The sequence below is a fragment of the Periophthalmus magnuspinnatus genome, chromosome 3, assembly GCF_009829125.3.
Source record: "Periophthalmus magnuspinnatus isolate fPerMag1 chromosome 3, fPerMag1.2.pri, whole genome shotgun sequence".
Taxonomy (NCBI): domain Eukaryota; kingdom Metazoa; phylum Chordata; class Actinopteri; order Gobiiformes; family Gobiidae; genus Periophthalmus; species Periophthalmus magnuspinnatus.
Window position 1 is genome coordinate 10,162,522 of NC_047128.1, and position 26,578 is coordinate 10,189,099.

General features: G+C 42.6%; 1 protein-coding gene across 4 annotated transcripts in view; it reads left to right on the forward strand.

Moving 5' to 3' along the window:
* Nucleotides 1-26,578, forward strand: part of kifc3 (kinesin family member C3) — a 94,458-nt gene that overhangs the window by 56,417 nt on the left and 11,463 nt on the right. For 2 of the 4 annotated variants that reach the window (XM_055232537.1, XM_055232534.1), the window contains exons 6-21: nt 2,252-2,317; nt 4,917-5,045; nt 5,313-5,573; nt 6,283-6,456; nt 7,761-7,908; nt 10,571-10,701; nt 10,993-11,104; nt 11,912-12,093; nt 12,179-12,283; nt 14,753-14,883; nt 17,768-17,891; nt 18,748-18,877; nt 19,991-20,220; nt 20,975-21,124; nt 21,544-21,682; nt 22,967-23,070. In XM_055232537.1, coding sequence (XP_055088512.1) covers nt 2,252-2,317; nt 4,917-5,045; nt 5,313-5,573; nt 6,283-6,456; nt 7,761-7,908; nt 10,571-10,701; nt 10,993-11,104; nt 11,912-12,093; nt 12,179-12,283; nt 14,753-14,883; nt 17,768-17,891; nt 18,748-18,877; nt 19,991-20,220; nt 20,975-21,124; nt 21,544-21,682; nt 22,967-23,070 — 2,316 coding nt within the window. The remainder of the gene's footprint in view (nt 1-2,251; nt 2,318-4,916; nt 5,046-5,312; nt 5,574-6,282; nt 6,457-7,760; nt 7,909-10,570; nt 10,702-10,992; nt 11,105-11,911; nt 12,094-12,178; nt 12,284-14,752; nt 14,884-17,767; nt 17,892-18,747; nt 18,878-19,990; nt 20,221-20,974; nt 21,125-21,543; nt 21,683-22,966; nt 23,071-26,578) is intronic. The other 2 variants (XM_055232535.1, XM_055232536.1) reach the window with 2 other exon arrangements.

The following is a 26,578-nucleotide window of genomic DNA, read 5'->3' on the forward strand; positions in this document are numbered from 1 at the left end:
ACAATACAAAACAAAGCACTTCACTCTATTCTGTCACTCAGTCTAATATAACATTGAATGCAATACTCTTCCATAACTGAGCACTTAAATTAAAATAAATACATTTAAAAAAATGTTTTTATGAGAAGTTTTGTTTCTTATGAGTGAGGTTAATCCTGTTTTAAGACATGACATAAATCCTGTTTTATGACTATTTAAATTTTATATACACTTATAGACCAACTATGAATGGTTCTCTGCAGATGACACAGTGAAGAACATGTCCCAATCATCAGGGGATAAAACGCATGTACTAAGGCCTGAGGAGATGTAGTGAGATTGGGCAGTTATTGTAGAATCCACAGTTGAAGACGTGCTGCTGGAGTTGGTTTGACCTGTGGAAATGTAGTGCACAGATCTGACGCACTCCAGTTAATCCCAAACATGGCTGTATAAGGACATGGTGCATTTAGTGTTAGTGTTTATTCGCCTAAAGAGCAGGCTACTGTTTTAGTCTCAGTCCAGTCTTTAGTTTTTATATATACCATAGTTTAGTCTAGAATATATATATATATATATATATATATATATATATATATATATATATATATATATATATATATATATATATATATATATATATATCCCCTCCTCACCCTCTGCGAGTGGTCTCATCCCCTCTTTTCTATGCTCGGGACCTCTACCAGGGGCCTGGGAGCTTGAGGGTTCTGCATAGTATCTTTCCTGGTCCTAGTACTGTGCTTTTCTGGACTGAGATGTCTGATGTTTTTCCTGGGATCTGCTGTAGCCACTCCTCCAGTTTGGGGGTCAGTGCCCCGAGTGCTCCGATGTCCACGGGCACCACTGATACCTTCACCAGGCTTTCTCCAGCTCTTCTTTGAGCCCCTGGTATTTCTCTAGTTTCTCATGTTACTTTTTCCTGATATTCCCATCACTTGGTACTGCGATGTCCACCAAAACGACGTTGCTCTGTTGTTTATCCATCACCATTCTGTCAGTCTGTATCTGGATGTCCCACAGGATCTTGGCTCGATCATTCTCCACTATCTTTGGAAGTGTTTCCCACCTTGATCTTGGGGTTTCCAGTCCGTACTATGCACAGATGTTTCTGTACACTATGCACACCACTTGGTTATGCTGCTCCATGTATGCTTTCCCTGCCAGCATCTTACACCCTGCAGCTGGATTGTCTCATGGGCCTCTTTGCACAGCCTACGCCTTGGGTCTTGTCTTGTCTGGTGTGGTAGATCTGAGCCTCTATTGCTCGGGTGCTCAAGGCCTGCTCCTGTGTAGCCAGGATTAGTGGCTCTGTGCTGTCCTTCAGTCTAGCTTTTCTCAAGCCATTGGTAGAATTTCTTGATCAGCTACTTCAGTTATGTTCCAGTGGTATATCCCGTGCAGGGGCTTGTCCCTCCATGATGGTTCCTCCAGCACCTCTTCCTCTGCATTCCACTGTGTGAGACATTCGCTGAGCACGTCATCTGTTGTTGTCTTTGTCTTTGATGTACTCATGAATCTTGGATGTTTCATCCTGGACTGTGGCTCTCACACTCACTAGTCCTCGGCCTCCTTCCTTACGGCCCTTACAGTCTCAGGGTGCTGGATTTGGGAGCTTTCGGTTTCGGTTTGGCTGAGCAACATCTGAGCCAGCATCTTGTAAGTTTTATTCACACTCATCATTGTATGAGGTAGGCAGTATACATATATATATATATATATATATATATATATATCAACTTAATTACAAAATAAATTGCTTACACCTAACAAATTAAAAAAGAGCCTATGGATACTGTGGGGTGGCTTTCATGGACAGCTCAGGACCCAACACCATGTTCATCCAAACTATTCTCATAAAAACAGAAACTACTTTACTTCTTTTATTCAAGTGAATGCAATATGTGGCCGTACTAGATGGATACTTTTCAAGATTTAATATTGATAGGCAATAACATTAAGTCTAGAACGACTGTTCTAGATGAAACTATGGTGAGTGTGAAAATGATGTAGTCCACTGTTCGACCTTGTTTAGCCCTAGATTAGACCTGGAAGAGTTCAAAGAAAGGCTTTATTTTGATAATGCATTTGTTGTGTTGTATGTATGTATTTATTGTGGCCTATTGTCCCACCACTTATGTTCACTTATAATTGCAGTTATAATGTTCATGCCTTGAGGGCTTTCCAAACTTGTCATTGTCGTAGGTATTTCTTTTACTGCTCCTCATTGATTGCACATGTTTCTGTCTTTTAGGTGGAGGAGCTGGAGGAGAAGTTATTGGACCAGACCCAGGAGGTGGAAAGACTGCGCTCTGAACTGGTACAAACCACTCCCCCTAGAAAAATAAACAAAGTGAAAGTGTGGAATTCAACATGCAGCAAAGCAGGTCATAAGAAAGACTATATCTACAGAGGTAACTTTTGTAAGGACAGAGTGGGTCCTAGTGGGGACATGTTTAGAAAGTGTGCAAGAAAATCTCAGCAATATTTGGTATCCTTTAGATCTAAGTTTAGAAAGCTTTATTGCCATTGTTGTTGAACAAAAACAAAATTGCGAACAGGGCGTGTGCTTTGGCAGTTCGGTGCAAATGTATAATAAGGCTTTATAGCCACAATGGTAAACAAAATGGGTTTACATAGTAAAAGCACTGTTCATTTAAGTATCAAGAATAACATGAAATAAAATATTTTATGATTTATTTATTTATTCATTTTTTGCCCTCTAGTGCTAAGAGGGAAAAATCTGTGTATATTACTAAACTACTATAGTCTTGGCTCGCTCTGGGTGACTGTCTCTTTTTTTGTCACAATGGTTTTATAGATGGACCAATCAATACGGCTGTTGCTGTCAGCATTGATCTGGTGTAAAGTGCCTGTTATGTAACACAGTGACCATGTTCTGTGGGTGGTGTCTTGGCTTACCATCAACATAAAGGAACATTGTTTTATTATAGTTTCCATTTCAATACAAAACGTAAGGAGACCTTTTACTTATAGTATAGTTCGGTTGCTAGCTAGCCTTGCTCAGATGTAGTGATGAGCGGATCGATACCAAAATGCCTATATTTCAATACTAACAAGGTATGCAGCTCAGTATTTATGGTGTGTACACTTTCTTTGATAATGAGATTTTTGTTATTTTAGTTGTAATATGATAAGATTTGAGCTGTAGGAGGATGTATAAGTGATTAACTACAAATGCTGCATATCAAAAAGGTACAAAAAAAAAATGTGTTTCTGGATTGAAAACCAGCTATATTACAAAAAACAGCTTTGACTCTTAAGCTCCATTGTAAAATTGAAATTAAACACTAAATCCACTTTTTCTGATGCTAAACTGTGTACAGTGTTCCCTTGTTTATCGCGGGAGATATATTCCAAAAATAACCCGCAATAAACGAAATCCGAGAATAGAAAACTTTATTTTTACAATTATTATATATATATTAAGGCTGGAAAACCCCTCTCCACACATTTCATACAATTGTCTCAGACAGGCATTAACAATTTCTCTCATTTCTCTCTTGTTTCAAAGTTCAAGCCTTCGTAGATTTTAAAATATAAGCACAGTATTATAGAACAAAACCAAATATCATACTGTACTGTAAATAAAAATTACAGCTTTTAGAAATACTGTAACAAATTAAATTTTAATGGTCAATCTACGAGGTTGGACACATAAGAAATGATTAATAGTGAGTCACGAGCTTCTTCATTCTGGCGCTGCTCCACTGTAATGTCTCGTAATGTTCTTTTTCCTGCAGTCACTGATCCACAAAGTTAAAGCAGACTCCATTCTTATGATGGTTACAACCCTTTTTGCATCCTTGTTAAAACGTATTGCTCCTGTTGTCCTTATGTTATATTCCTTCTTCTTTATGTTTACCTGCAAAGTCTATGGTGGATGCGCATCTTGGCCGTGCTGCGTTTCTGTGGCGCGTGTTCAAGCGTCAGATGCTCTGTTCACTCGTCCAAAAGCTGAAAGTTTTTTTTTGGCGTTTGAAGCGTCAATCAATGAGAGACTACGCTCCAGTGACAAAGCAACGTCATTATCCAGAACAAGTAGAAGAACATCAGCCACAAACTAGCGGCAACTTAATTATGCCGGGCGCACCGACTAAAGGCGTAAAGGCTAGTCCCAGCTAGATACAGACATACCACCACAGAGCTGATCACCTCCGCTGATGGGTTTTATGTAATAAACACACTAAAGCCACTCTCAATCTGCAGTGTTCACAAAGACACAGGGAAAACAAAACATCCAAAGGCACTCGCCTCCAACGGACGCTCTAGACGGCCGTCAAGATGATGTACATTTGTCCACAAATGTAAAGGCAACCAACTAGAGGCATCCAAGTAGAGGCATTCAATGTGTTCTTGATGCCTCGGTGTTTGAGTCACACTGCTAGCATAGAACATTTATGTAAATTTGGCGGAACGCATTCTGTACTGTACAGGAGATGGGCATGTCCCTCAGCCAATCAGGATGCAGAACACAATGTGCGATACATTGTTTTTGTGCAATTTTGCATTTTTTTTACAATCTGGAAAAGTGAACCGCGATATAGCGAGGGACCACTGTATATGGTGTTGGAAATAACATTATCTACTGTTCTTAGTCATTTTGGCAACTTAAGTGCAAACTAGATACATTTGCATCTTTCTGGTCAAAAACACCTACGCTGAAGTGTGTGTTGCCTTCAGTGGCCTTTGCAATTTCAAGTAGTTGGTGACATCACAAGAGACTGCCCTGCTAGACCAATCACACTGTTCCTTATTACTCCAGACCCCGTCCCTCCTTACTCTTCCTTTTAGTACTCCAGGTATTGCCCACTGCCCACTGCCCAGCAGCTCTATTTGAAATGTGGTTGTGGGTAGTTTCAGTGCTCAGTCCCCCTTGTCATCCGTTTGTCCTGCAGGGGGCGACAGACCTGGAGAAGCAGTTGGAGCGGCTGGTGGTCGAGAATCAGCGTCTGAAGCAGGAGCTGAAAATATGCAAGAGCTCAGAACCCGCCTCCAACAACTGCCCCATCTGCTCCCACAGCCAGGTAACTATGTAACGGGAGTCCACCATGCTCTTGTAGCTATGGAGATGCTTAGCATGAAATGTTCCATAGTTTGGCATTAAAGTTGCGAGTCTTGCATATATTAATTTACGGGTAGTTTTATTGATCCAAACATCGAGTACATTTATATGGAGACGAGCAAGTGGCCAGTCAGAAAGTGATGTAGATCAACTCTAAATGATAATAATGCATTTGCTTTTGTTTAAACTATAAGACATACTAACATCTTGACTGTCCCCTGTGTCCCAGAATGCAGAGTCCCTTCAGAGGGAGGTCACCCGTTGGGAGAGCCAGGCACGGCAGAGGGAGCGGCGTTTGGTGGAGCTGGAGAGAGACCTGCAGGAGAAGAGCCAGAAGGTGGAGACTCTTCACAGAGAGCTGGACCAGACCACAAGACAACTGCAGGAGTCAGAGCGCAGCCAGACTGAGGCAGAGCACAAACTCAGCCTGAGGATACAGGAGTGTGAGGACGAGCTGCACCGACAGGCCACAGCGCCCCCTAGAGTCAAGGTAAGAGGACACACAACGCTGCCTAGAGTCAAGGTGAGGGAACACACAGGCCACAGCATCCCCTAGAGTCAAGTTGAGGAAACACACTGGCCACAGCACCCCCTAGTGTCAAGGTGAGGGAACACACAGGCTGCAGCACCCCCCAGAGTCATGGTGAGAGAACACACAGTGCCCCCCAGAGTCATGGTGAGGAAACACACAGCACTCCCCAGAGTCAAGGTGAGGGAACACACAGCGCCCCCTAGAGTCAGGGTGGGGGGGTCACTGGATAGTAACACTGTGGCCTGCCTGTGATGCTATTTGGAACCCTGTCTGATCGAGTCTGTTTGTATTAATTTAATTCGAGCAGCTGTGATTGTGTAATCAAACTCCTGTTGGGGCCATTTGCATTCACAAATAAAACCAACCCCTCCAGAGTATGATAAAACCCATTTCCTTAAGAGCAGAACAAAGCAGGAGCGTCCCACACTGAGAGGTATGCGAGTGCTCAGAATTAAAATAACAAATGCCCATACAGAGCTTAATAAAGATAAAGACGTGAAAGTAGCAGGAGCAGGTCAAACATTTGTTATAATTACGCAAAAAATATGCTTTCCAACAATAACTTACAAAAATAATTTTATCAAGCTAAATATAATCAAATAACAAAAGGTAACGTCTAAGCTTGCTTTAATGTGAATAGCCTCACATGTCCTTTCTCTGTCCGCAGTATGTCACTCAGACGGTGGAGGTGCAGTCAGCAGACTCTCATAAGGTCATATCTGAGCTCCAGGGGAAGAACTCTGCTCTTCAAGAGCAGGTGTCAGTGCAGAGACAGCTCCTGAGAGAGCTGGAGACACAGCTTCATGACTCCCAACGCACCTGCACCCAGCTGAGAACGCAGGTGAGCTGAGAACGCAGGTGAGCTGAGAACGCAGGCGAGCTGAGAACGCAGGCGAGCTGAGAACGCAGGCGAGCTGAGAACACAGGCGAGCTGAGAACGCAGGCGAGCTAAGGGCCCAGATTGGTAGGTTAATGTAGCTTTTCTAAATAACCAAAAGCAAGACAAAAACATATATAGATTTGACTCTAAATAAAAAAAAAATGCTCAAACTGCAGAGTGAAGAGAAGCACTGCCATACTAAACAATAACATTTGTAGTACATCATTTGTCATGTACGATTTCTTTGTACTTATTATTTTGTAAGCTTCATAATGTTGTACATGTTTGATATTACACACTTGACCCTGTATTCAGTTCCTCTTCTGTTTCCTGCATGCCTCCAGCATTTGCATCATTCACTCACTAAAGCTGTGGGCCACACTGAGGTCATTCATAGACTGTCTAAGGTCTGATCTTATTGTGAATGTAGCCCCCAGTCTTCTCCTTCTGTGAACCTGGTCATTGTAAACTGTGATGTGACCCATATCCTACTGGATTGTGTAGTGTAAAGAGTACTCATTTTACACGTGTTACACCAGCATTAGTTCTATTGCTAGGGGAGGTTTGGTGGTCTTTCATGAAGATGTGGGTGCTTTGCCTGGAATGTTCTGCAGCATAACATTTTTCAATCACATGTGTTTTAATTGTTCATAAATCCTTTAAAACACATGCATTCTTACTATCAGCAGAATCGCCTTTCTACAGATCTGATCTGTCACTTGGGCTAGTAGTGCCATTTTCTTTTCTCCATGGTTATTGATAAGTTTGATGCCATACTGTGGAACATTCTAGGCTAAGCAATAACATCAAAGTTGTATTTGGAGTGATTAGTGCATGTTTCAGTAATCTTTAATTGCTTATTTTCAAGATATTGCAGATCAATCCCTGTTTTCACCGCCACCTGTACACGCCCACTGTGACTTACTTTGTTCTTCAATTTTAGTTTCTTAATTTCATTTTCTTAAGGATTTGGCAGTAACGTGTAGTCATTTTGGTACAAATTGAAGAAAAATAAATCTGCTGCTCACTTGTGTGATGTGCAGCTATCCACTGTGATGACGTTTATTGCAATGTCAGCTCCCATTGGGCACCCCAGTTTTCTAATGTGGAAGTCAGAGGGCTTGTTTCTTTTATTAAGTCATTTTAGATGAATATTGCGATTTAAAATGTGCAAATTATAACATGATAATCCGTGGGTGTCATAGATTATAATTATATAGCAGACACAAACATAATATATCTGCTTTAATGTTTTTTCCCCACAGATCCTGGTGTACGAGGGTGAGATGGAGCGAGCACAGGGCCGACTAGAGGCGGAGATGCAGAATCTGGAGGAGGAGAAGAACCGTGTGATTGAAGAGGCATTTATCAGAGCGGAGAGCGAAATGAAAGCAGTACACCAAAACCTCGCAGGTCAGAAAAACACTGCACATGAATCTTATTTAAGATTAAATACATTACGGTGCATATAATGTGTAAAGGGTTCATAAAATTATAAATTAACATCTACTGTGGTAAAGCATGTTTTCTTTTCTGTACTGCTGTATAATTACCAGAATACATTCATTGAAAATGAAATGAATACACCAAGTGATATGGTAAACACTGCTATGGTGGGCCTGTAGGGACATACTGTTGATCCGTTGACAATGACTAAAGTGACTATGTTGACAACATACACTCACCTAAAGGATTATTAGGAACACTTGTTCAATTTCTCCTTAATGCAATAATCTAATCAACCAATCACATTGCAGTTGCTTCAATGCATTTAGGGGTGTGGTCCTGGTCAAGACAATCTCCTGAACTCCAAACTGAATGTCAGAATGGGAAAGAAAGGTGATTTAAGCAATTTTGAGCGTGGCATGGTTGTTGGTGCCAGACTGATATAGACTGATATAGACTGAAATACTCAGACAGGTCTGAGTATTTCACAATCTGCTCAGTTACTGGGATTTTCACGCACAACCATTTCTAGGGTTTACAAAGAATGATGTGAAAAGGGAAAAACATCCAGTATGCGGCAGTCCTGTGGGCGAAAATGCCTTGTTGATGCTAGAGGTTAGAGGAGAATCGGCTGAGTGATTCAAGCTGATAGAAGAGCAACGTTGACTGAAATAACCACTTGTTACAACCGAGGAATGCAGCAAAGCATTTGTGAAGCCACAACCCGCGCAACCTTGAGGCGGATGGGCTACAACAGCAGAAGACCCCACCGGGTACCACTCATGTCCACTACAAATAGGAAAAAGAGGCTACAATTTGCACGAGCTCACCGAAATTGGACAGTTGAAGACTGGAAAAATGTTGCCTGGTCTGATGAGTCTCGATTTCTGTTGAGACATTCAAATGGTAGAGTCAGAATTTGGCATAAACAGAATGAGAACATGGATCCATCATGCCTTGTTACCACTGTGCAGGCTGGTGGTGGTGGTGTAATGGTGTGGAGGATGTTTTCTTGGCACACTTTAGGTCCCTTAGTGCCAATTGGGCATCGTTTAAATGCCACGGGCTACCTGAACAATGTTTCTGACCATGTCCATCCCTTCATGACCACTATGTATCCATCCTCTGATGGCTACTTCCAGCAGGATAATGCACCATGTCATAAAGCTCGAATCATTTCAAATTGGTTTCTTGAACATGACAATGAGTTCACTGTACTACAATGGCCCCCACAGTCACCAGATCTCAACCCGATAGAGCATCTTTGGGATGTGGTGGAAAGGGAACTTCGTGACCTGGATGTGCATGCCACAAATCTCCATCAACTGCAAGATGCTATCCTATCAATATGGGCCAACATTTCTAAAGAATGCTTTCAGCACCTTGTTGAATCAATGCCACGTAGAATTAAGGCAGTTCTGAAGGCGAAAGGGGGTCAAACACCGTATTAGTATGGTGTTCCTAATAATCCTTCAGGTGAGTGTAAGTTCCTCTAGTACTGTCATTCTACTTTATATTATGATTAATAACAGCAACCTTAATTGAATTACTAGTGTATGCAGTACATCATATATTTTTACTCAGGATGCCATCATACAGTTTTTCCACAATTTGATATGGGTCACAATATGCATACGATTTTGATACATTTGAGTCACAGAAAAAAAAAAAAAATACAAATTTTCCCTGCTAATGGACAAACTAAACAAACTATACAACACTGCTGATATTAACTTGAAACATTCGAATAAATTAAAGAACAAACACTGAAGGGTTTTAGTTTAGTGATTTACAGCTCAGCTTTAATGATTTACAGCTCAGCTTTGTATTTTGTGAAAATAAATATTGAGAACAGTTTTTATAATATACACTTAATATAGACTGCTAGAGGAAATCCACTATCACACTTATACTTTATTATGTTTTATTAATTTATATTGATATTTCCTCCTAACTCTCCTCTCATTTTGTTACATGCCTGTGTCCGCACTGCTGTGTCTCCAGCAGCAGCCACAGACAGTAGCTCTTCCCCACACTCCCCTGCTCTTACACACACAGCGTTCTCCCATCTTCTTTCTGAACATTGCAACTGTGTTGTATAACATAGAAATGCCTCAACGGACTGTTTTCTGAGTCATATTTATGAGATTGTCTGAAAAAAGATGGCATGCATCACAAGTCAAATTGATTAATGCCATGTAAAGCCAAAAGCAGTTTTAGAGCATTTAAAAGTTCATATTTTTTGTCATTCCTGGGTCAAAAAACAATATAGCCCACCTCTGTTAGAATTTTTACACTGTAAGCCTCTTTGTTTACATGCTGCGTCTGGGGAGGACGGCATGTTAATAGCTCCAGTTTCCATTCTGGATCAAAATAACACAGCACACATGGAGGGACATGTGCTTTTTTTTTTTTTTTTTTTTTTTTTTACAAGAATAAATGAGGTTTTGTTGTTTGAAGAGAATGCTGTGTTGCATAGTAATTTTAAGAATTCATGATTGAAACCGGACATTTATAGTCAGTTCTGGTTAACCTTAGTAACATTTAACATTTACTTTTTAAAATGATGACATTCATTATTTTAATAAAACTGAATGATCTCTAATGAGTTTGTACATTGTGATTTCAGGAGTGCGTATGAACCTGCTGAGTTTGCAGCCAGCTCTCAGGACTCTCACCAGTGATTACAACAGTCTGAAGAGACAGGTGCAGGAGTTCCCCTTTATGCTGGACAAGGCCATCGCAGAGGCCAAGCAGGAGGTATGGCACCATGTCATTCATATAGTGTTGGAAAGAGGACTCAAAATGTGTACTTGAGAGTAGGCCTGTCACCATAACACATTTCTAAACATGATGTATCGCTACGAAGAAATATTGTGATTACATATAATAATAAGTAAAAATACTTTATGCCACTGATGCGATTAAAAAATAATGCAGGATAATCACAGTAAACCATTTTAAAATGTGCAGTATCATTTAAAGGTCTGTATGTAGACTTGTCCAAATGTGTTATGTGTGTAGACTTTTCTAAATGTGTTCTGTGTTTAGATTTGTCAGGTGATCAGTGAAGTGAGCAGCACAAACCAGGAGCTGCTGCGGAAATACAAACGAGAAATGAACCTGAGGAAGAAATGCCACAACGAGCTCGTCCGGCTTAAAGGTGAAAGACCAAACACATGAGATGTCTGTGAAACTGAGTGTGCGTGCGTGTTTCCATGGTCTAGTGTTCATGTCAGTAGTCTATGGACCATGCAACACACTGTGGAAAAATGTGGTAACTGAATTATGAATTATGACTTCAAAATGTTAAAGGTACAGTATGTCACTTTCTGGAGGAGGTCACATGCAGGATTCCATAGAAATGGAAAGTTAAAACCATACTCCGGAACATTCTCTATGGAGATGGATTGTGTTTTCTGCCATATTGTGGGAGATTATAGTTAAAGGAAACGAAAATATTGATCAAGCAGGATGAGGCCCTCCTCTAGACCAAAGAAGTCAGGAAGTGCAAGTCTGCTCAGAGGATGGATGTATCTTTCAGTGCAACAAACATAAACTAAAAACATGATTTTTTTTCTCCTTCCTATTTTTATGTACATATCTACTGTGGCTTTAATATCAGATTGTATGCTAATTTAGCACTGCTGCTCTGTTCACATGGGAGTTAATACCAGAGGCACAGGCTGGTGTCATCAGTTGCCATAGAGACTCTGCATCAAAGCCCATGACTGTAGTTCACCTGAGCAGTCAGTTCCTTCTACACTGTGTTTGAATCTAGAAGAACCAAAGGCTTGTCAAGACATTTTAAAAGAAAGAAATTGCATATTCACATTTTATACCCCCACAAAATATTGTAATTGATATAGTACAGTGAGATTCATATTGTGAAAATATTGTAGAGATTTGTATATTGTTACATCCCTAGTTACTGGTTCACTTTTCTCATTCTTTACCGTCATATTTTAAGGAAACATCCGTGTGTTCTGCCGCGTGCGCCCAGTCAGTCAGGAGGAGCAGGACTCCTCTGATGCTAAGAGCATGCTCAGCTTCGACTCAGATGATGATTCCCTCCTCTACCTCTCCAACAAGGGCAAAGTCATGACCTTTGAACTGGACCGGGTCTTCCCTCCAAAATCCACACAGGAGGAGGTCAGAAGAGGTTTAAATTACAGAATGTATTTTTTTAGACTCAATTATTCCTACATTTTTTGTTCTGTCTTCTGATTTTGAGCAGGTGTTCCAGGAAGTTCAGTCCCTGGTTACTTCCTGTATTGACGGCTTTAACGTTTGTATCTTTGCCTATGGACAAACAGGGTCAGGGAAAACCTACACCATGGAGGTAACCAAATGCTAATGTGAAATACCATTTATTCAGATGTTTGATCTTGTCTTGTAGTGAATGTACTTCACTGGTTGACTTTTTACCTAAGGAACTTGTTTAGCAGTGCTTTTACCGTTTTAACAAAGATACGAAAATCAGAACTGAACCTGTGTTGCCAGAAATTTAACCTGCAGATAGAGGACACATGTTTTTCTCAGTACCGTATTTTCCAGACTATAAGTCACTCCAGAGTAAGTTGTACCAGCCAAAAAATGCATAATAATGAAGAAAAAAACATAAGTCGCACTGGACTATAAGTCACATTATTTGGGGAATTTCCATCCATCCATCCATCCATTCATTCATTTTCTTCCGCTTATCCGGGGCCGGGTCGCGGGGGCAGCAGTCTAAGCAGGGACTCCCAGACTTCCCTCACCCCAGACACGTCCTCCAGCTCCTCCGGTGGGACCCCAAGGCGTTCCCAGGCCAGCCGAGAGACATAGTCCCTCCAGCGTGTCCTGGGTCTTCCCCGGGGCCTCCTCCCGGCCCCCCTCCTCCCTAGGGAGGCGTCCAGGAGGCATCCTGAGCAGATGCCCGAGCCACCTCAGCTGGTTCCTCTCAACGTGTAGGAGCAGCGGCTCTACTCCGAGCTCCTCCCGTGTGACCGAGCTCCTCACCCTATCCCTAAGGGTGCGCCCGGCCACTCTGCGGAGGAAGCCCATTTCAGCCGCTTGTATCCGCGATCTTGTCCTTTCGGTCATTACCCAGAGCTCATGACCATAGGTGAGGGTAGGAACGTAGATTGACCGGTAAATCGAGAGCTTCGCCTTCCGGCTCAGCTCCTTCTTTACCACAACGGACCGATACAGCGACCGCATCACTGCAGACGCTGCACCGATCCGCCTGTCAATCTCCCGCTCCATCCTTCCCTCACTCGTGAACAAGACCCCGAGATACTTGAACTCCTCCACTTGGGACAGAGACTCACCACCCACCCGGAGAGAGCAAACCACCTTTTTCCGGTCGAGAACCATGGCCTCGGATTTGGAGGAGCTGATTCTCATCCTAGCCGCTTCACACTCGGCTGCAAACCGCCCCAGTGCCTGCTGCAGGTCCTGGCTCGAAGAAGCCATCAGGACAACATCATCTGCAAACGGCAGAGATGAAATCCTGTGGTTCCCAAACCAGGCCCCCTCCGGCCCCTGGCTGCGCCTAGAAATTCTGTCCATAAATATAATGAACAGAACCGGTGACAAAGGGCAGCCCTGGCGGAGTCCAACATGCACCGGGAACAGGTCTGACTTACTGCCGGCAATGCGAACACAGCTCCTGCTCCGGTCATACAGGGACCGGACAGCCCTTAGCAAAGAGCCCCGGACCCCATACTCCCAGAGCACCCCCCAAAGGACACCACGAGGGACACGGTCGAATGCCTTCTCCAGATCCACAAAACACATGTGGACTGGTTGGGCATACTCCCATGAGCCCTCGAGGACCCGATGGAGAGTATAGAGCTGGTCCAGTGTTCCACGACCAGGACGAAAACCACACTGCTCCTCCTGAATCCGAGGTTCGACTATCGGTCGGATTCTCCTCTCCAGTACCCTGGAATAGACCTTACCGGGAAGGCTGAGGAGTGTGATTCCCCTGTAATTGGAACACACCCTCCGGTCCCCCTTCTTATACAGAGGGACCACCACCTCTATTTGGGGAATTTTATTTTACAAAATTCAAGACCAAGAACAGACATTTTATCTTTAAAGGAAAGTTATAATAATAACAATAAAATGGAGAACAACATACTGAATAGCAGTACAGCACGCTAATGTAACACATTTATATTTATTCAGCTACATCAAGCATACACAACAAACTGAATATGTGTCTTGTATGTTAACGTAAGATATTAACCGTTAACCAGATAACTAAAGCAAAAAAAACAAGCTAACAAGTTTACTCTCGATCTCACTCCGAATTACTAAATACATTGAATTCTTCATCCTCGGTGTCGCTTCTGGAAAAACTCTGCCAACCCCAGATGTAGAAGAAGCACCCCTTCCAATCCGTGTGGCTGTCATTAGACTCAGCAGGATATGATTTTCTTTTAGGGGACATTTTTGTTCAGTCTTTTCCAGATGTCTTTTAAATTACCGTAATGTTGAAATTTTCAATCATACAGGAATAGTACATAATTGTACTCGAGCTTAGAGAGTGCCCTTGCGTGGTTGTCATTGTGGCAATAAGGAAGATGTGAAATTATATATTTAAATAATTTCACATATAACTCGCATCAACGTTTAAGTTGCACCCCCTGCCAAACTGTGATAAAAAGTGATTCATGATTGTTGTACTTTAGTTTAGTTGATATTATAGTTTAGTAAGTACTTTCAAACACGTTTACTTGACAATTAACTCAAAAACTACTCTTGGACAATTGCCATAACAAAGAAAACCTCTTTATGTCCATCTAACTCAATCCATTTTCAGGGTGTACCTGAAAACCCCGGTATAAACCAGCGTGCTCTGCAACTGCTGTTCTCGGAGGTGACGGAGAAGGCGGCAGACTGGGACTACACCATCTCTGTGAGCATGGTGGAGATCTACAACGAGACTCTGAGGTCAGGGCTGTTCACAGGATAACGAATGCAAAGAAGGAAAATGACTACGACCTTATGCAGTTGTAATGGGTTGGGTTCACATTCTAGGCTTCTAATATCCACAAATGTTGAACCTTCTCATTATTTTTTATGGATTGGCTCCACAAACCTGTCACATTAATGTTATGGCTTTAAATGTTTTTCTACTGACATCATCTTTGGGGTTGTATAATGGCTCCACTTTTTGAAGCTATTGTGAAAAAAATCTTTCACTTATGTTTGTTCACGTGACCTCACAGTTGCCTGCAATCCCTCTAGTTTAACCTGAGCTGGAGATGGGTCAGAATCCTCAGGTAAAATTTACTGTTGAGCTGGTTTATGGTTAATATCTCTGTAATTATTGGGCCTGTCCACATAAAACAAAAAGTGGTGCTATTCAACACCATAGATGTGATTGTTGTCAGTTGAAAGGACTTTAAACCATAAAGATTAATATTGGAAGTATGGAAAACCAATCTATAACACAATTTTTAGATTATCAGTTTGGGTGTTTTTTGAAAGAAATGACACAGGCCTATTTTTCGGTGGTTGCCAAAGTTTTTTTCACCAAATACCAACTTGATTACCATGATGAAATGAAACTAAACCAGTACAACAAAAAGCAGTTTCCAAGACCTGATTCCACTGGTCCAGGTCGGTGTGTGGAAGGCGTGTGCTGCTTGTGTATGACTCAGCCCTAAAGCGGTTGTTACATAAAGGCGGGGTCAGCTAGTTCACATCTGTCCAGTGATTACATCACAGCACATCTGTAAATCGCCATGGGAACAGCAGGTCACATCGGGAGACGGGAAGTGCACAGTTTGAGTGATAACATTAACCTTGTGTTCAGATTATAAACGGTTGTAATCCTCTGCTCTTCTTGAAATGTTGGATTTGTAGAGCTAGATATAGAGCTTAATGTGTATGTTTACTAAGCCGATTATCTGGAACATTATATTGATGTAGCAAAGGAGAATGTACATAATTCTCTATAGGCTTGTTGAACTTTTTAAATCTTCTGTTTTCTTATATAATGGCTTTCACACAAAGTACGATTTCAGAAAGTATTTGGCAGCAGTAGTATGATTCATGTTGGCTAAAAGGTAATGCTACATTTTAATAGCCTTCATAAATCATAAACAAACACTTAATTTTTATTGAACCATGCTACATGTGTGTCTCTGGAGAAATTAAAGCTTTACCTGGAATGTTTCCCAGTATGGCATTAAACTTATCCAATTTTATCCAGTTTGCATTTATGCGATTACTGTTGTCGTTAAAACGTGTATTTTTACTGTGAGCAGGTTGTTCTATCCACAGATCAGCCTTCTTTTCATCACCTGCTTGTTTCCATGGAGATAAGTGTACAGTTGTCCCTCGCTATATCACGGTTCATCTTTCGCGGTCTTGCTGTTTCGCTTTTTTGTGTGTGCAATTTTGCATGCTTTTTTTTTTACATTGCATTGTGTTCTGTGTCCTGATTGGCTAAGGGACTGTAGACCATTGTCAATCAGTCTCCTGTACAGTACAGGATGTGTTCAGCCAAATTTATAACAATAATATATTATTAATATTATTTATTATATTATGTTGAATACATTATTTACTTTCTTCATAATAATACTGGGTCCCACTTGGGACCTGAGGAGTGGACTGATAAAAATGTAAGTTGACTCAACTAGGGCGCGCATGAGATGAGATATTAAATCCAACTGTAATCCGCCAAACCCACAGCCTCAAGAGACTGGTGAGAACAATATATTAGGGTTACATTTACATAAAAGTTCAATCGCTAGCAGTGTGACTCTGAAGTGCTGTATATTTGCAAGTTTTTTCCCCAACAAAACCCACAATGTTGATGAAGCGTTCTGCACCAACAAATTTCAAAATTAAAAGTGTTTCTCTGCACGGATAGGCAGCCTCTGTAGATACTGCTGGAGCAGGGGCACGTGAACAACAAATTTAAAGTGATCATCGAGGAGTATTTAAACAAGAGAGAAATCTGAGAAAAGTGTGTGGTGAGGCATTTTACAGCCTTAAAACATATATAATGTAAAAAATAATGCTGACTATTTTGTGGATTTTGCCTATTGCGGGCTATTTTTAGAACGTAACCGTTGTGATAAAGGAGGAAGCACTGTAATGCCATACTTGTTGAACAATCTTGACAAAGCAATTACATCTCCATAGAGACAAGTATATGTGGGACCCTCCACCAGAAAAGTTACAGTGCATTTTAAGTGTTTCCATAAATTAATGGGCTTCAGCTAAAAATCTAGATTTTCCAGTACAAAATGGGATGAAAAATCAGTTGAAGAATCTGATACTAATCAATACTAAAACTAGTATTGAAACTAGATACTCATTTGTGCAGGTATGAACACTGAAAAAGTCCCATTACATAGGACAGAAATGAAGCTTTCCTGAATGGCTTTAGAATGATCTTGAGCTGTACCAGAACAAGTATAAAACACATAGACTAGTATACACCCATGGACCTCTACGGAATCTACCTGGACCACTGAGGGATTACACAGATGGGAATATTAATAAAGTACTACCATTTAATGCTGAAAATCACATTCTATTGTCTTAAAGTGTTCATCATGCGTACACTGGTGTATGAATGTGTGTGTGAATGGGTGAGTGGTTCCTTGTTGTAAAGCGCTTTGAGTGCCTTGAAGGTGGAAAAGCGCTATAGAAAAAATGTGACCATCATCGTGGTATCGTAATCAGTATGGCGTAGCCTTAGTATCAAGTTTGAAATTTTGATATTGTGACAACAATCAAAATGAATGAAACTATACTTTAAGTCAGCTGTGTACATTTATCTTTCTCTGATCTTAAATATGTTTTTCCTCTTCAGGAATTTGCTGGGGGACAATCCGACAGAGAAGCTGGACATTAAGATGCACCCTGACGGCAGCGGACAGCTCTACGTCCCCGGACTCACCAAGATCACTGTGGAGAGTCCTGAGGATATTAACAGGGTCAGACAGTTGATCGTTGGTTCTTTTTGGGCTGCTTATTGAGTGATTAACAGCATAATTAAGAGCAAATTAGGGCTGAGCGATTTGAGAAAAACATCCATTTGTTTTTTCCAGAGCATTGGAATTAAATTAGATTTCCAGTTTTTCAAAATTCAAGTTCAAAGTTCACATTTTAAACACATCCTTTAAACTCAAAAAGACTGAAATGTGAACTGACAAACTAATACAAGAATCTCAATTCAGAACATGTTTGTACAGATCTAAACTACAGGGTTAGCAGATTGTATGAAGAATAACACCGATTTTGTTGTTTGAGGAGGAAATTATGGTGCTTAAAAATTCTGTCCATTCAAATTGCGATTTCGTTTTGATTGCGATCAATCTTGTGGCCCTTTTGTAAATTTGAATTGAAACATGATTGTCAGCCTAATGCCCATGTGGGATTAATAAAGGTGTAGCTTGATGATGATCTGCTCTAAAAAGCCCTGTCCTAATCATTGCTAAGTCCACAGCAGCATGATGGCTAGATGGCTCACTGTGTCTCCAAGCTAACAGTCACTTTTATTAAAATCGTTAAACTTAAAATGAACAACCTATTAAAGTTTGTGGCGTTTTCAAATTTATTATGCCTCAAAATTGGCATTACCATTAGCATTGAGACACAAGCATCTCTTTCTAAACAACAGAATGACAGAAGACTTTTAGAAATAATAAAGCTAATTTATGTGTATTAAATGAATGAATGAATGAATGATTTATTTATTAAATGTTATCAAATTTCGCTCACATGCTCTTGTTTGGGAGGTTTTTATTTGTGGGTCTCCATATGTATGCAACTTGTGATGTTGTGTTGCAGGTATTTGAGTTGGGTCACATGAACAGAGCCACGGCCTGTACAAACCTGAATGAACACAGCTCTCGCTCTCACGCTCTGCTCATCATCACTGTGTCTGGGTACAACTCCACCACTGCCACGCACACGCAAGGTACTACAGCAACAATACAATGACTTGTGTGAAATTCATAATTTCTTAACTTACTACTGATATGAACATTACTGCACCATGGAAACCAGCCTGGTCCTTGTTATTTGGCCTATGTCATCAGTGGGTATAATACTCCCTACAGTGGAAGCATAGTCGTAGTGTTCATGTCTCCAGGTCCTGTACTCATGGCAAATAAACTTCTCCTGCATTAGCCTTCCAGAAAGAAACTAATGTTTTGTTTTCATCAGTTCTGTGGGAAAGGTAAATGGGTTGCTGTTGAGCTCAGTCTTATCAGGGGAGAATCCAGCTTCGAGGCAAGCACAATGGGTACACAAAGTAATTCAAAGTGCTTTACAGAATAAGGAACACATTAAAATCACAGTATAAACAAATCGAAACATAAATAGTCATCATAAAATGAACATTAAAAGAGAAAAGGCAGAATAAAAACCTTTCAATCATGTGCATAGCTAAACCAAACCATTTGGAACCTGGATTTAAACATTGTCGAAGTAGAGGCCTGACTCACATCTTCAGGAAGACTGTTACAGGTTTTAGCTGCATAAAACTGAGAACATGATTCCCCATGTTTAGTCCCGGCTTAGTCCCGGCTTAGTCCCGGCTTAGTCCCGGCTTAGTCCCGGCTTAGTCCCGGCTTAGTCCCGGCTTAGTCCCGGCTTAGTCCCGGCTTAGTCCCGGCTTAGTCCCGGCTTAGTCCCGGCTTAGTCCCGGCTTAGTCCCGGCTTAGTCCCGGCTTAGTCCCGGCTTAGTCCCGGCTTAGTCCCGGCTCTGGGCACCAGCAGGAGGTTGGTCCCTTAAATCCTCAGTGTGAGAGATGGTTCATATGGCACTAACATGAGGTAGATGTACTTTACTTGAGTACAAGTCACTCCACGGCCTAGCACCACAGCTGCTTTAAAGTCTATTCTCTGAGCCACAGGAGCCAGTGCAGAGACCTGAGCACAGGTGAAGCTTGTACTTCTTAAGGCTCTTTGACCCATGATTTAATTTAGATTTCAGCTGGAGGTAAGGTAAAATCCCTTACTGCTATTGGTGTCTCTGGGATGTTTGTCTACTGGACCCTGATGTCACATTTGTATCTCTATTGTGTAGGTAAGCTAAACCTGGTGGACTTGGCAGGCTCGGAGCGCATCAGTAAATCCGGCGCAGAGGGCAGCCGGCTCCGAGAAGCTCAGTGCATCAACAAGTCTCTGTCAGCACTCGGTGATGTCATCAACGCGCTGCGGAGCAAACACGCCCACATCCCCTTTAGAAATTCTCGCCTCACATATCTGTTACAGGACTCTCTGAGTGGGGACAGCAAGACACTCATGATGGTCCAGGTCAGTGCAGAGAATATTAGGGAGCAAGACAAATGTAACTAATGAACTAATAAAATGATTCATTCATGATCTATTCTATAATAAAATGCTAACAATAGGAAAGTGATTGGATAATGTATTAATAATATTTACAGATTTACAAAACACAAATATAAGATTGTAATCTTCAAATTATATGCAATGATTACATTTTCAGTCATTGTAAGACTTTCTTCCAATTTCAAAGTGCAACCAGTAGGGTGTGCTACCAAGATGTTATTTCTTAGGTTCAATGCCAGACTGCATTCTCCTGGCTGAAATGCATTTATTCAATTGGAGGTCTTTTCATTGCACAAAAAATAAGTTGGATTCTTGCTGTGAATGGGATTGCCTATCTACAGATCTAGCCTAAAATTGCTTTCTACTTGACTCCATGGAGACAGTTGCTATACTGTGGATCTTTTTAGGAAAAGCGATAGTCTCCATGGAGACAAGCAGGTGGTGAACCCTCTACAGGTAAAGTTCCACCTTAAATTGTCATACTTCAATCACTTCTCAAAAACAAACTTCAAGTCCAGTTAGCTCTTGGTTTTCATTAGAATTTACAGCATGGTCTACATGTGGAGGTTTGAAAGAGGACTACCCCCTGCTGGCTAAAGATTCTTATTGCAGTGAGCTGGTTTCTGCAATAACTCAATTCAGAAAACAGAATTCAAATGATTCAAAGCACTACACATGTTAAAAATGCGACACTTTTATATATTTTATGTTTCAGGTTTCCCCTTTATCATCGAACATGAGCGAGTCTGTTTGTTCGCTGAAGTTTGCTCAGAGAGTTCGGACGGTCGAACTCAGCTCCTCTGTGTCTTCACGGAAACACGAGAACTCCTCAACCTCGTCCTCGCCCACCCACGACAGTGTAGAGGTAACGCAAATATTACTTCTTGATATAATTCACCTATGTTTCAGCTGGAAAAATATTGCAGAGCTTAAAAAGAGATACCTACCTACCTAGCTACCTGGAATGTTCCACAGTATGGCATTAAGCTTGTCACTTTTGCTTTTAATGGTTTCCCTCAACACTCACATTGACATGACATATTCAGCTAAACCCACCCATCTCAAAACACTTCATGAGACTGTTTCTACAGTTCACACACCTTTGTCTGGTCAAAAGTAGTGCATTTTATGTGGCAACCTTTTTTAATTGCACTTAATAACACATACATGACCAGTCAAAGATATTTGTTTCCATGATTATTTACACTACTTTGAATGACACATGTGGAATGTTTTTTATATAGAAGCTTGCATTTTAATCTCCCTGTCTACCCCTTCTCTCAGCTGGACTCTCCCCCTTCCACCCCTGGTCCTCTGCCGATCTCTAGAGCCAGCAGTGCGGGCTCCACCCTCTCTACCCTCTCCACCACCTCCAGGACTCCCTCGGGATCTCGCAGGAGGTCCCAGTCCCAGCTGTCTGCAGGTAACACCCACTTACCAGGGGATTGTGGGAAATGTAGGATGGCGTTGATGTGTCTGAAATCATTCACTAGTTTGGTTTGTTTGAGATTTACCAAAGGTACAATATTCATATTTTGAACACCAATGAGGTATACATCATACAGTGTATACAGTCATTGACAGGTGGAGAACAGCCTGGATTATCTTAAAATGCATATGACGGGTTTGACTAATTTCATTAAAACAATGGCTGTGTCCGTATGTCCCCCTAGCCCCTAACCCCTAACCCCTCACTCACTACACAGGTCCACACACTTTAGTGGATTCTGTCCGAATCTCTCTGACCTGGTCTACTCCATTCAGGTCACATGACTCTGGGTCTGGGTAGAAAAAAAAGTCTGCTAGCCATAAATTGATTATTTATGTTTTTGGGTCTGAGATGTGGAAATTATCACTCTTTTAACAGCTCGAGCTAAGGGAAGTGGCTACCTCTAGCTAATCAGGATCAACAGTGCGATAAACCTGCACTTCTATCGGCTTCAGTTGTCCAGTTAAAGACCTGCCTCTTGCTATTGTTTTTCACAATCCCACAATGCATTGTGGTCTATATTAAACAGTCCAGTAACCACTGATGCCCACTACTTTTCGAGGTGCACTGTGGGAAATTTTGAGTGCACTGCTTTTTCACAATTAGTGCCCCCGTAGAGAATAGTGTGAACATTTGGACATAGCCATAGTTTACATAATTACATGATTAGTACAATGTTAATGCAATATAAAGTTTTTCTCGTTTCCTTTTTAAAAATATATATATATATATATATTTTAGTGAAGCTTATCATTTTACTTCCTGGTTGGATATGGACAGCATGACATGCGTAGAGGTAATTCCATAACTGTTACCTAGCAACCATAACATCCATGTCTAAATTGCAAAATAATTATATTTGGACTAATAAATGTAAATAAACATTCTCATTCAACATAATAAAAGTGTAGTCAAACAAAATGCCTACCTTGCCCATACATTTTCAGTGTTGATGACATAGGCAGAGGGTTTCTGTTTTAGAGCTTTAGCTTTTTCTGTGTTTTTGTGCTTTTTTTTTTCAATCATCTTCATCAACTGCCGCTTACCTGACGCAAAACTATGATAAGTATTTAGCACAGGTACTATCCACCAAACCAAGTCAGAATTGGAAAAACATGAACACCTGTCTTATGCACTTTAAGTTTATATTTTACAAAAGCAATTTAATTCTTTATGTGGTGATTTCAGACACAAAGTTTTGTATTATTCCAAATCCAGGTGTGTTTCCCATCTGTTCCTCTTCTTCCCCATTCTGTGGTCTGATTGGTCGGTGCTCAGACAGGCAGTTAGACCGAGCCAGCCCATTGGTGGATGGTGGGCAGGTAGGTGGGCTCAGAGAAGCCGATTGGTGCAACGCTTGGCATGGACGTGCTCGGCATGGCATGGCCCCCACGTGATGTCAGTGTGGAACCCCCATCCTCCTCCCTTCCCCTCCTTCTCCTTAAAAACACTGTGACTCTAACAGAGAGACTGAGGGGCCCACCGCAGGCTCCAAGCACGAGTGTACAGTGTTCAGAGTATTCCAGTGTTTGGTCAGTAGGTTATCTCCTGTGTGTTGTTGGCGAAGTGGCTCATAAATAAACAAGGGCTGAACCAGGACCAGACCAGAACTAAACTAAGACTAAAGTAGGTCTCAGACAAGATCAAAATGAGGACTGAAACTAAGAGGACTGAAACATGGACCAGGACGCAGCCAACATCTAAACTAACCAACCAAGATCTAAAGACTGAAGCAGGGACTGAAGCAGGGACTGAAGCAGGGACTGAAGCAGGGACTGAAGCAGGGACTGAAGCAGGGACTGAAGCAGGGACTGAAGCAGGGACTGGGACCAGGACAGGGGCATAGTCCCTAGAATGGCATACCTTATGAAACCAATACAGTTAATGATACTATTTTTTGCTGGCGTTAACATGTTCTTATTCATATGTACATATACACACACATATATACAGGTCACAGAACAGCAGATGGACCACTGACCAAATCCTTTTGAGCTGAACTGGTGTTGAGTGAATGTTGGACGAGTGGATTCTGTGACTCACTTTTCACTCTTTTCCACTGCTCTGTGTCTGCTGGCTCTGTGTTGACGAGCAAAGGATTGTGGGAAATCTAACATGATTCACTAAAACTACACTTAAATGATGGAAATCTGTGGGACTGCTGTCTAATATTTGCTTTTATTTTGCCCTCCCTTTCCCAAATAGCACACCGTGTAAGTGCCTAAAACAATTCTAGTCAAACTCGATTTATTATTTTTACTGTAAAGGCTATGTTGGCTTGATATATTCTCAATAAAGGAGAGGTATTATGCAAGATTGAATTTCAAATGCAGTGTTATTTCCCCCCTTCTCTCTTAAGTTATTTTAGATCAATATTGTGTTTTATATTATCCAAAGTATGAAGTATGACATAATGACACCCCTGGAGTCATTATGTTGTGCAATATTGATCTAAAACCTAATAACTTCATAGAAGAAGCGAGCCTGCTGACTCTGGGGTTAGAAGATGGGAACAGAAGTCACTGTAAATGTTATTGCAACAAAGGGACTATGCCACGCTGCCGGATCCTACGCGCATCACCGATTAAGTGCGTCACAGAGGGTGAGGTGAAAACGAGGGTAGAGCCATAAACTGTATATTTACATATATACAGTTTATTATTTATATACACATAGCTAACCTGTTAGCCACCACGTTCCAATTGGAGAGTGAGCATGGGCAGTCCTCGCTCTGTATCGGCTCTTTGGTTGCTATGATACTCTGTCGGAATTCATAATATGGAATCTGGCTCCAAATAGGTCCCTATACCTCCTAGCCTCGATGAGCTTCATTTGACTGGAGCCAAACGCTATGGGTTACGTCACGCTCACTCAGTCCACTTCATTGCTCCAATCTAACCATAGACTGTACAAACAAGTCTTGAATACAGGAGAATAAATATTACTCAAACCTGCACAAATGACTCCAAATACAACTTCAGAGGGCTAATGAAAAAGGGGGAACAAAGGCTTTAAAAAGTCCATCCATCCATCCATCTTCTTCCGCTTTATCCGGGGCCGGGTCGCGGGGGCAGCAGTCTAAGCAGGGACTCCCAGACTTCCCTCACCCCGGACACGTCCTCCAGCTCCTCCGGTGGGACCCCAAGGCGTTCCCAGGCCAGCCGAGAGACATAGTCCCTCCAGCGTGTCCTGGGTCTTCCCCGGGGCCTCCTCCCGGTGGGACATGCCCAGAACACCTCCCTAGGGAGGCGTCCAGGAGGCATCCTGAGCAGATGCCCGAGCCACCTCAGCTGGTTCCTCTCAACGTGTAGGAGCAGCGGCTCTACTCCGAGCTCCTCCCGTGTGACCGAGCTCCTCACCCTATCCCTAAGGGTGCGCCCGGCCACTCTGCGGAGGAAGCCCATTTCAGCCGCTTGTATCCGCGATCTTGTCCTTTCGGTCATTACCCAGAGCTCATGACCATAGGTGAGGGTAGGAACGTAGATTGACCGTAAATCGAGAGCTTCGCCTTCTGGCTCAGCTCCTTCTTTACCACAACGGACCGATACAGCGACCGCATCACTGCAGACGCTGCACCGATCCGCCTGTCAATCTCCCGCTCCATCCTTCCCTCACTCGTGAACAAGACCCCGAGATACTTGAACTCCTCCACTTGGGGCAGAGACTCACCACCCACCCGGAGAGAGCAAACCACCTTTTTCCGGTCGAGAACCATGGCCTCGGATTTGGAGGAGCTGATTCTCATCCCAGCCGCTTCACACTCGGCTGCAAACCGCCCCAGTGCCTGCTGCAGGTCCTGGCTCGAAGAAGCCATCAGGACAACATCATCTGCAAACGGCAGAGATGAAATCCTGTGGTTCCCAAACCAGGCCCCCTCCGGCCCCTGGCTGCGCCTAGAAATTCTGTCCATAAATATAATGAACAGAACCGGTGACAAAGGGCAGCCCTGGCGGAAGTCCAACATGCACCGGGAACAGGTCTGACTTACTGCCGGCAATGCGAACACAGCTCCTGCTCCGGTCATACAGGGACCGGACAGCCCTTAGCAAAGAGCCCCGGACCCCATACTCCCAGAGCACCCCCCAAAGGACACCACGAGGGACACGGTTGAATGCCTTCTCCAGGCATCCGAGGTTCGACTATCGGTCGGATTCTCCTCTCCAGTACCCTGGAATAGACCTTACCGGGAAGGCTGAGGAGTGTGATTCCCCTGTAATTGGAACACACCCTCCGGTCCCCCTTCTTATACCGAGGGACCACCACCCCGGTCTGCCATTCCACAGGTACTGTCCCCGACCGCCACGCGATGTTGCAGAGACGTGTCAGCCAAGACAGCCCCACAACATCCAGAGACTTGAGGTACTCAGGACGAATCTCGTCCACCCCCAGAGCCTTACCACCGAGGAGCTTGCCAACCACCTCAGTGACTTCAGCCAGGGTGATGGACGAGTCCGCCTCTGGGACCCCAGTTTCTGCTTCCTCCTCGGAAGACGTGACAGTGGGATTGAGGAGATCCTCAAAGTATTCCTTCCACCGCCCGACAACATCCCCAGTCGAAGTCAGCAGCTCTCCACCCGCACTGTAAACAGTGTTGGTGAAGCACTGCTTCCCCCTCCTGAGGCGTTGGACGGTTTGCCAGAATCTCTTTGAGGCCGTCCGATAGTCCTCCTCCATGGCCTCCCCGAACTCCTCCCAACCCCGAGTTTTTGCCTCTGTGACTGCCCGAGCCGCGGCACGCTTGGCCCGCCGGTACTCATCAGCTGCCTCAGGAGTCCCACGAGCCAACAAGGCTCGATAGGACTCCTTCTTCAGCTTGACGGTGTTGTGGAA